General features: G+C 40.6%; 1 protein-coding gene across 2 annotated transcripts in view; it reads right to left on the bottom strand.

The window, feature by feature from the left end:
* Positions 1 to 259: 259 nt before the first annotated feature.
* Positions 260 to 11,733, bottom strand: part of CTNNBIP1 (catenin beta interacting protein 1) — a 32,509-nt gene continuing 21,035 nt past the window's right edge. For both annotated transcript variants that reach the window (XM_055800203.1, XM_055800202.1), the window contains one exon: positions 260 to 1,897. In XM_055800203.1, the coding sequence (XP_055656178.1) occupies positions 1,839 to 1,897 (59 nt within the window). In that variant the 3' untranslated portion in view covers positions 260 to 1,838. The remainder of the gene's footprint in view (positions 1,898 to 11,733) is intronic.

Raw genomic sequence — 11,733 nt, 5'->3', positions numbered from 1 at the left:
CTTTTTCATAAATAGATGTACAGTTGTTGTGATTACACAGAATTTATTTGTTCAAGATAATTTCCCTCCTTGTGCTTGCAAGTCCGTTCTTCCTTTTGTATACGTATTCCATGGTTTCTCTCAGGCTTTTTCCCCATTTGGAGACCATAACAGCATCCTGTCATCATAATTTCTTGCCATGAAAACGGTCATGTTGTCACACTCAGATTCTGGAATTGTTACTTCAAATAATTAACAACCATATGAAAGAAAGCAGAAACAGGTGAATGGAGTTTCATTTTAATAGAGTTTTGCAAACATCTTAAAGTCAGTGCAACCCACAAGAAAAAAAAATATCTTAGAAGTACTGTAGAAATTACCTGCACATATGAGAGAAAATGAAGTCCTAGGTTTTAGGCAGCAGTGCGAGAAATTTTATGTGCAGATTCCTGAACAGTCAGTGCACTTCGGGAATTTCACTGCAGGTTTTTCAGTTTGTAAATGGCGCGTGTGTGTTTTAAGGCCCTGCAACTAGGAGCGTTAACCTGAGCGTTACCTGTACACTCACTACTGGACAGCTTAACACAGCACCACTGCCTCTTGGAGCAGTGCCTAAAGAACATGGTATTACCTTAGGATCCAGACAATTTCCATATCACCAAACAGCTGCAAGGAGCCAAACTACATCCAGTTTTTCAAGTGACTAGAAACTTAAGTTTATTAAAGCCCAGTGCAAGTTGGATTTAAGTTAATGACCGTTATTTTTTCCTTACGTGAGAGCTAGTCTTGTGCAGCAATTAAAGGGTTAAAGTGGAACCATATGTAGTATTTTAAACAAGTTCACATATTCTCTATACAAATTTGGCAAATTCATGTCACAGCCATAGACCTCATTCTTGCAATTCCTGCAAAACATCTACAGCTCCTCTGTCAGAAGCAAAGAGAGAAGCCACCTGAACAGCCAGGTCCACCAGGAGTTCATGGTACAGCCCATGCAGTAGCACAGAGCGGCTGGTGATCTCCGTGTTCCAGCTTAAACAGGTAGACTTATTGAACTAAATATGCTTTCGACACATGCTCCCGAAAGAGCTTGAGGCCACAGAGCAGATGAGCATGGAAAAACTGATTGCATCAGAAACACTGCAGCCAACAGGAAATCAAGAACATGGTTTCAAAGCCAATCAAAAAAACCAAACCAAACCCCCCAAAGCAAGCATTTATAGGTGTGTAGGTGTAATAAATATTGCAAAGCACATTTGTCTTTTCCCCCAAGTCAGTAAGTATAAAGAAATAACCAATGCACCAAAACATCAGCTTTCTGCAGTGAAAACGCTGAAGTCAGCAAAATACCTGCAAGCCAACTGAAGAGAAAGCATTCGCATCGCCATCCAACCACAAGTTGCTTCCAATTCTAGGCAGCCAAATCAAACCCTCCTCAAATTCACAAGTTTGACCTAAATAAGCACCACAGCATGAAAAGCTGCTTTAGAAGTAGGATGTCAAGAGACTTTCCGTAAAATATACAATAAAATGCAAGGTAAAAGATTTTCATTGGTCAAGTTTGAAAAAATCGTCTTCCTTTAGCCAATCACAGCCTGTCCCTTCAAGCCAATCACAACTACACCTTTAGGTTTGTCCTTAATTAACACAGCCCAGCTGAGCAGCAAAAGCTTACAGGAACAGATGGCTGTGAGATGCATTCTGAGGGTTGGGCAATGGGAAACAAAATTACAAAGGAGAAGGAATACCAAGGAACAATTAGGGTGGGCAAAGAAACATTAACGCTCAGCCATCCTCCTCTGTTATCTTCAGGAATCTCACTGTCCTCTCCAGTTCTGTGTTGTTCACGTATCCTGTAGCTACTGTCTTCTGTCTTCTGTCTCTGATCTGGAAAATGCCATCACGACATCCTCAGCACCTGTAACAACAATGGATACAGGAAATCATGTGCCGTAATTGCTTCCTTTACAGAACAGCAGATAGATGCAGTACCCAAACTGTCATCCTACACATCCATAAAATCAAGAGGAAAGGAAAGAGAGGACAGAAAGAAGAGAAAGCTGTGTTCTTCTGGGACTGCAACCTGAAGCAGTCTAAACATTTGAACAGCAGGTTTAAAACTTTCCTTTGCAAGCCTAAGGAAACCCGTTTGTTTTTAAAGAAAACCAAGAATTCCTTGCTGTCACATATTTCTAAGCAGCAAGACAAAGAAAAATAATTCATAGGATTGTCATCACAAGCATGCAGATAGCATTCCCCCACCCCCCAAACTCTGGCACTGCTTGAGAGACTTACTGAGCTCCTCTGCTATGAGGAACTCAGCTGTTCAATAAACCTTGTGCTGCCCGCTCTACACATCACACTGTCCTTTTTAAGTGACACCCAGATATTCATTACTTTATCTTTAAATGTAGATATTCATTAGTCTTTACTTTTAAGAATAAAAAAAATCTTTTAATAGGCCAGCTGAAAGGTTTTTGCCTTGTTCCTCCCACTGAAAATCACTTAAACACCCATTATAAACTAAAGTGTCTTGAAAATGTTCCATTCTCTAACGGTAGTGCAGTATTTTCTTTCGAACTAAAGGCTTCCATTGGCCCAGGGAGCAGACACAGCTTTGCTATGTAATGCCTTTATCCTAGCCTGAAGAAATCTTTTCCATAAGAATTCAGTGTGTGGACTTTCGCAGTTATTGGATTTTTTTTTTCTCCAATTGAGGCTATCAACTGCATATAATTACCATCAAAACTCATGTCCCCTAAGCACAGAAAGATGTTAATTACCTTCTCCTAACCATCTTCATGTCTCCGCAAACTTGTGTGGTCTTTCAAGTGGGCATTTATAGCAGAAAGACCTGAATGGCTTGAGAAATGTGATAAAGGCTTGTGAAGAATATTCCACGCTACGCTCTCATTCTTCAAAAAGATACCTTGAAATTTTCAGGAAAAAAAAAAAATCCGGTCTCTGGACTTCCTAAGTATAGAGCATATAGTGCCTAACAGGCACTTAATGAGAAACATCTTCAGGACAATATGGAAATAAAAATACATCATACAATAGTGCCAAAGCAGTGGTTTAAATCTGTATCTCCAGTCTAGACAAGAACTGGAAAACAACCCTGAATGGCTGAGTGCAATGTTTTTAATTTCTGGTAAAAATTTGATTCCCAAAAAAGTCAGATAAGAGTAAATGCTTTCTTTCATCTGAGGATCCCCTAACAGATAACTGATTAGAAAATATGAAGAATCCTCCAGTCAGTGTAAATAATTTCTAAAAATTATTTCTTCCATTCTAAGTGCAACAGATGACTCACAACGACCATTTTGCCCCTTCATTAATTAATTTGATCTACTTGGGATAGTTTTGCTTAATAAGCTTTTCTTCAAAGCTTCTGAAAAAGCTAAAGGGTTAGACAACAAAGTAGGAAAAGCCAAAAGCAACACTGACTGCCCGTCCCAGTCAGGTAACTCATATCGGGTTGACAGAATTCTCTTATTGGTGTTTGGAAAGTTCAAATGCAACTTGGACGGAGCACCAGCATGTAAAAATTCTCCTTCAAGTCTTTTACTTGAAGCGTATCAAGAAGCAGATTTCAACTTTGTGCCCCAAGCAAATTCTGCCTCTACACCTGCATGCAAGGTGAAAGAGAGAGGACTAATAAAAATTCCTCATCTGTTTTAATTATATGAATTCCATTTCTCGGTTATCTAATTTGCTCCTTAGTTGCACAAAGGAGAAGTGGCTAAAAAACAGGGAAGAACAGAAGGTTGTAAATTGCCCTCGCTGATATACTTAAAAACCAAACCAATGCTTCTTAAATGCCACTACATTTATTTTTATACGCTTCACAATCTATTTGTTATACGTACTCAAAAGGACAAAATATTAAGGACCAAGCAGTAGTTTGTTTTTCCTATGCAGGCCCCCATCTTACACAACTACATCAAAAACTGCTCTGATGCACTCTCTTGCCAGCACCCAGAAGCCCTGAAGTCATCTCCCTTTTCATCTCCTCCACAAACTGTTTTTTCCTTGATCAAAACATAAATGATATATAGCCCTAGGATCCAGCTCTGAATTAAAAGGCTGCCATGATGACTTTTTTTTTTTTAAATGCATAAGGACTACTAGACTCTACAAAAAGAAGGATTTATTTATGGGAATTCTGAGAAACACTTCTGTGATATAAAAAGGGGGCATAATGACACTTGGAAGCATTAAGCAAGCAAGCGCACATAAAGCACAACCTATGCCGCTGTACTTTACATGCATCCCCTCCAGAGCAGAGGCTTTGCTGTGCAAGCCCCACGCAGCTGGGGTAGCCTAGCAACCGCAGCATCACAGATGACGTCACATCAGCACACACGATGAACCGGATTACTTAACAGATGCTGATTGTTTTCCTGGGGTCACCCCCCTCCTACAGTCTAAATATGAAAAAATATTCTTACAAGCATCCTTGCAAGTTTCACGCAGAAAAGAGACCTTCGTTCCAGACATTCCTGCAAGCCCACAAACAGCCAGGTCACTATTTCTGCCCGTCCTGAACAATTCCAGCTTTCAGCACGGTTCCTGCACGCAGCCCTCTGTGCGAGCACACAGCCGTTTAAAACACATGATGAGCAGAAATAGCTTTGGGCACAAAGGATGCCGGGAATTCCGCAGTTCGTTTTGGCTTTCACAATCAAAACAGCTATCACTGAAGAGCGGCTTCACACTCAGCTAGCTCCTGTTCTAATTTTCTAGGCCCATCTGGCACAGCTTTGGTACCAGTGTCAATAGGAACTTCTGATAACTTGCCATTTGCCTGGCCTCTGAGTAGGGAAAGAGAAGGGAGCACAAGAAACAGCTTGTCATTGCAACAGGAAACCAGAAAAAGCCAAATATTAAACCAGCGTTCTGCTATTTAGAGGAAAAAGCAAGACTACGATAAAGAACACAGAAGTGTGGAAAATTCTCGAATACCTATAGTACTACTGAACTATTATTACATGCATCCTAAAGGAAGAAGTAGAACAGTGGATGGGTCTAGAATTCAAGGTTTTGGTCTTTCACAGCCAAAGCTATCCGCACAGTCAGTGTGCACTACCCTTGTTTTACCACCGATGTAATTACAGTAACTACAGTTTTCAGTTACCTGAATTAGTGAACAAAGTGCATATTTTTTTTTAGAATAATATCATCATCAAAAAGCATGCTCCTTCTCCGATGTTTTTTAGCATTTTATAAAACATAGTTTCCCATATGGTGCCTTTTAAATTAAGATGGGCAATCAGTGCAAGGAGCAAGGTGGGTAAACAATTCATTAAGGAAAGATTATGAATTGTGTTTGAAAAGATGATCATCAGGCTGGAAAGGAGATTACAACTTTCTCAACAGTTGGCCTTTGCACTGATTTTACTTAGCACTTTCATAAACAAACCTGGAACAGAAAAGTAGTTGTATACCGATGAAATCTGATGGCAATACAAAGTTAGAAAGCTCTGCCAGAACACCAGGGAGCAGCAAAACAATATACAGGAACAAACAGGATAGCAGTGAAGACCAGAGGTGGCAAAGGGGGTTTAGCTATTAATTTCAGAAAGGAATTAAAAAAAAAAAAAAAAGACAAAGATTAGAAGTAATATATTTCTATGTATCATGGTACAGTCTGAAACAAGTTTAGTAAAGAATGGATTTTATACACAACTCTGAACAATATTATTTCCTGCTCCCTCCTTGGTTCCTTTAGTTATTTGGTAGAACCACCACTGTTTTCATTTGCAGGAATTACATGCAACCCAGCATCTGCAAGAGCTTCAGGCAGTTGCCTTTAAAAAGACAATTTGATCTATCAAATAAAAGATAGTACCACCTTCTAGGTAGATGAGTAAGCGGGTGGGTAACCCAAGGGCATAACACCCAACAGAACAACAACTTGCAGCAAAGACTCAACCTTATGTCGATTTCTTTTATTCCCACATTAAAGATTGACTTTTACCCTTAGCAAGGTGACACGTCACTGCAAGGAGGAAGACATCCTTTACCCAAACAGCAGCCATGCAGGCTATCAAACCTGATGCTAGCGTGAACAGGACCATCTACTTCACACCAAAACTGATGGTTCCCAGACGTCAGCCCAGGCACTTTCAACGCACATATCACTGCCCTCTGGGTATTGTACCTCGTGGCCTTATTTTATATTCACTAGTGAAAGAGACAGCTCATTATTCAGCACTTCTTTGATCTTCACGATCACCGTGACTCTTGACTGGGACATAAAAGGCAGCTGTATTTTCCAGATCTGGCACCCATTTGTTCAGGGGACTTGCAAAAAGGGAAGATACCTTCACGTCCACAAGCCGAGAAGTTAGTTATAATATAACAATGCCACAATCTCTTGAAGGGCACTACGTCCTACTGGTTTTAGCTCAGCATTGCAATGATCTGAAAACAGAATGGAAAACTAATCTGCTGAACTCAAGTAAGGGTAAGAGCACGGCAGACAAATTAAAAGGATACTCTTAGTGCTTTCAACTTTTCAGAAGCCACTTCGGGAGCATGATTATGTCTGAAGGTGTCTTGCATCAAAAAAGCCCTGGGTTTCTGGACAAAACTTTTGTCCAGAAAAAGGTTGTCCACATCCACATGTATCAGCACAAAAAGCAGGTTTTGTTCAGGTCCAGTCCTACAACCCCAAGCTATCCAGAGCTAAATTAAACCAATCTAACAAGACTGCTCATTAAGCAATTCTACAGCCACCTGTGCTCATTTCCAGAGAACAGAGCAGGGGTTTCTGTGTGGTGAAAGGAAAGCAGGGATTAAAGTACTTAGGAACCGAACTTCTGCTGCAGTCTCACTTGGCTCCCACTATAGATGTTTCCTTTCTAATCAAGTTAAAAAAAAAAATTAAAAAGCAGAGCACAGGTTATAAAGTTAAGCTGCACATTGCCAAAAGCCTGTAACTAAGACAATAGGATGGTGAACCATGTTTACTTTTAGCACATCCTTTACTGAGCTTTGCACTTCCAGTAATTAATGTATAGAACAATGAAACTTATACCTGACCTCCTGCTTTCTACACGTGTAACTTCTCTCTCCACAGCTGTTCCTCTTCCAGGCACACGTTTCTGCTCTGAAATAGAGACTTGCATATACACAACAAAATATCCCCTTATCTTCTTTCATGAGCAAAGCCTCAATTGCCACAAGCTTTCAGACATGCAAACAGTTCTCCCACTTCTTCTGGCCTACACTTTCCCACCCTCATCCTTCCTAGAAATTAACAATGACTAACTGGTAGGCCTATGTCCTATCTTAAAAAGCAATAGCGACAGCCTTATCCCACTAACTTCCCCAAAAAATCCTACTGCAATTATGTTCTAATTGCAGCAGCCTGAATTGCTGAATTTGGTAGTTCTTTTATGCCACCTGGACTTCTGTCCTCACAAGCCAAGATGATCTGAAGGTCAAACGACTTTACTGCACAGCAGCAAAGACCATAGATAGCCACTGAGCTCAGCACATGCAGCTGCTAACCAGTTCACCTACATTTCAGAAAATTTCACCGAGATGACTGAAGGTAATGCTTTCCACAGCAAGTACGCAGCTACAGTGACATCAAGCCAGCGGGGTACAAGCTTGATTGAAACCACGCTACCTTAACACAAAGGAAGACGCTAACTGACATCTAACAGCTGCTATTCCCAAGTGTTCTTTGAATGATGAATAGATACATACACCTGATTTGTTTGTAGTCACCTGCAAAATTATTTGAACCCAAAAAGCCCTTAGAGATCAGGAGGTTAAGCCCGTCGTGAAATTCTGAAGACTGCCAAAACAAAAATAATTCTTTACTTCCCTCAAGATCTTTGTATACACACATTTCTTCCATCACCTCCCAGCAACTATCTTCTGAACATTAACTCTTCTCTGAAATTGCCAGCATTAGTGTCCTAGTCTGGCATTCTAAAACTACAGCATGCCCTGTTGAGAGGAAAGGCACGTTAAAATGAGCATTGAGTTCAAAAGAGTAAAGCTACACTGAGAAGAGCTCTATCTCCATTTCTCCACCACTGTCCAATACTCCATCAGCATGGTCCCCCTCCTAACTCCACAAGCAGCCTGGGTTCATTTTTAACGCCCTACCATCCACAGAATGCATCTGACCTAGCTGAGGCATGTGTTTGCATCTCGGCTTTGCCCTCCCCAAGGGACCAGCTTGCTTTAAGAACCAGCACGACACTCCTGTTGCTATAGGAACAACAGAGCTGTAATCTCCACCGTCTTAGTATAATGCACATATCACGCTTACTAGCTGCACAGCTTCCACTTACAGATTTGCCAGAGCAGTGACTTAAGAAAGCAAGTGCTAGCTTACCATTTACAAGTGTAAGGAACTGGGAAACGGGAAATATGTGTTTCATGCAGGAGATACTTCTGTGCATGTAACTTCCCGAGAGGCATTTCACTCGTATTAAAAATACGTGAGAAAGCCTTAATTTCATAATTTCAAGCTCAAGAAACCTAATGAGTCTGAGCTGCCTCAGTTCCTGCTGCAATGCAGGGAAGACAACTAATGTGTTAATATCTCAAAAAGCTCATGATTATGTCCACTCTGTAGCATATACACTGGTTGAACAGAGATGCCTTCAGGTTCCTTGGAACCAGAAAAACAAAACAACAACCAACCCACAGATGTCAACTAAAAAGCTCCTTGAGTAAAGAAAAATGCCCTGTATTTTGCATTTTCATATAGGTGTTAATAACAGTACAGGAATGATAAAAAAAAAATGGTTATAAAAAAGATGTGAGCATGACATTAACGTTTAGTCTCAATACCAAATTTAAGTATTAAATACTTCAGCTTAGAATTTTCCAACTGTTGTTCAGGCTTTCCTGCATTACTGAGTTCTCATCCCCTCTGCTAGCAGCTCACCTTTCAACGGATAAATAAAAGTATTTCTTAATACATCAGATACACGCTGTAACTGTCAAGGATGCAGCACGACTGACTGGATCAGCTGGAAAAAAGAATGGGTGAACAGGCCGAAGTACTAATAAAACCAGTGAAAATACCAAGCTACGAACAGAACCCAGACAACCAGATTGCCTAAACTTTCCTTGCTCTTGGTGCGCTGCATCCCATGTTAGGGAAACAGCATCTCTAGAGAGGTGTTTCAAAGCCAGCACACTGAGGGACCAAGCACTTCCTGAGATGCCAGAATACACTGAAAAGAAAGGGCAAATAGAGCTGGAATTAAAAAAAACAACCAAGGAAACAAAACCATGCAGAGTACAGATTCTGGTAATGCCAGATCTCTTCAGAGATCTGTTGCTCTAGCATATGTTGCAACTATGAATGTCAAGAGTTTAGAACACATACTAGGAAGATCTGTACTAATTTCAATTTGGTATCTGCTACAGCACATTAGAGAGCCCTGGACACTATCACGATTACCTGATTAACACAAAGATACTCAGTAACGCAATCAGAGTGACTCTGAGCTTCCCATCAGGAAAAAACAGATTCACTTCAACAGCGTACATCGTACATGGTAGGTGCTTCAAGAGTGAACGTGTTCCAAATGTAAAAGGAGATCTGTAAACAATCCCAAAACACAGTGATTCTGTATGTCTGAACTGATTCCTTCCTTTTGAAAGCAAGATGGGAAATAAAAAGATAGTTTCATTTCTTGTCTTTCCTATAAAAATAAGCACAAGCTGAGGGGAGTCTTAGATTTCAGACTTGCTTAAAAATTAACAGATGTATGCCAAGATGCTTCTTTATCAAAATCAGCAATTAACTTCTACTGCTAAACCCCAAGATGATAAGCAGAGTATCATGGAGGAACTTCAAATGTCAGAGATACTGTTATCAATAGAGGCTCACTGAAGGTTTACAGCACAAGCACTTGAATTCAGCAGAGACAAGCACAACCTTCACTGCTGCAAATACATATTGGACGCGCAGGTTGCAGTGACTCCCTGTGGTCAAACAAATAAGACTCAACAAAGAAGCTGACAAATCTTTGCTAGAAACCATAGTAGGGAGCACCATACAGCAATAAGCTCCGCAGTCCTACCTCAGGTAATTACTACGAGGGCAGCAGCCAGCTGTTCCAAGACAGTATTTCATGGATGCACAACAAACAAAAGCATAAAAATTGTAATAGAGACCGTGATACACTTAAAAAATACTAGACCATCCATTCCCTATACTCTTTTCAACAAACAAACCAACCAACCAACCTTCCTGTAATTCTGGAGCCAGACTACAGCATTTTTAAGGGACACACAAAAATCTGCAGGTCTGTAACAAAGCTTTTAGAGTGCTGAGGCCAAGTATTGTCATTCCCTTTTTTTTGGAACAAAATGGGGGTATGAAATCAGCTTTCTCTCTTTGTGTGCCTGCTGGAGGGAAATGACTGTAAAGATAGGTCTGGAACAAGTCAGGCCGAGGGCAATCTGTCCTACTACGGGAAGAAAAGCCTGAAATCCACTAACATACTAACTCTTTGTAAGTTACTCCTTAAATAACATACCTTTTAGTTGTTGTGTAAGGCAAGCCGCATAAAGGAGAAAAAAAAATCCTCCACAGGAGATTAAATGATAGAGCAGAAAAGCAGGGAACAAAATTCCTTCAAGCAGTCTTGAAGAACCCAGAACATTTTGGCACCTCAGTGTGTGGGCTGGGACGGGGTTTTTCAGCGCAAGGTAATGCCATCTAGTGGAGATGGAATCTCCCCTAGGATGGCAAACTGGACACCTAAGCAATCTGCATTCTCTATTTCCAGAACCTTCATAATCGACCCTGCCTGTTTCACCACCACCAGGATATGGCAGAAGGTGCAGGCAGACAGCAATGACTGCTGCTGCGTGAGCCACACACCTAGGAGCAAAGAGCAAGATTATCATAACTGACTTAGAAGTCTGGAGAGATTTCTAAGGAATTCAAAGTCCTGAACAATAAATCATAGTTGCTTATGTCTATACAGCATACTACAGCTTCACCTTTCTCCAAAGGTGAAGCTAGGTTTGGCTAGCTTTCTTCATCCTCATTTATTTGGTCACGCTACTCACTTCTTAACTTAGAGAGATGGCATATCCAAATATGAAAAGAACAAACATCCTTTCCCACGTCTCTAAATATTTATCTATTTTCTTTGTTCTTTTTTCCCCCTACCAAGAAAAATCCTAATGGTCAGGCCACCAGCTTCAAGACAATGTGGGTAGGCAGATGTGGGGTCAAGTCTCCCAGTAAAGACAGCAGTGTCTCAGATCAGATCACAGCAAGTATCAACAGGGAGGACTTCAGTTCCCTATGGAAAAAGCTTTAAGAAGCTTCAAGGACTTTAAGAAAGTGATGACAGGGAAATCAGTTAGCATCTCTTCAAACATGGGATAAAGACAACTTTTTGAACAATGTGTGAAGCTCTTACATTTCCTGCATTGCATGACTAGCGAGTCTAGAAGCGGACTAAGTTAACTGTTGGTGTCTCCTTTGATTACATTTAAAACTTATGTCAAAATTCTTTTTTTTGAGTGTCCAAAGCCCTCTGCAAAGTGAGAAAATATAATTTCACAGACAATAAAACCAGACAACTAAGACAACAAAGTCAGATCAAGCGGTGCAGGAGCATAGCTGTACAAAGCATCCGTGGGGACTTCGCTTTGTATTCTCTCTCCTTTGCCAAAGTACAGGTCACTCAGCGTACGTGTTTGTGAGAAATGAAACTACTTTAGGGATAATGCTGAAAAATGCCAACTGCAACT

The sequence above is a fragment of the Falco peregrinus genome, chromosome 3 (genome assembly GCF_023634155.1).
Source record: "Falco peregrinus isolate bFalPer1 chromosome 3, bFalPer1.pri, whole genome shotgun sequence".
In the NCBI taxonomy this organism is placed as follows: domain Eukaryota; kingdom Metazoa; phylum Chordata; class Aves; order Falconiformes; family Falconidae; genus Falco; species Falco peregrinus.
The sequence above is the reverse complement of the archived record's forward strand: the minus strand, read 5'-3'. Positions and strand labels throughout refer to the sequence as shown.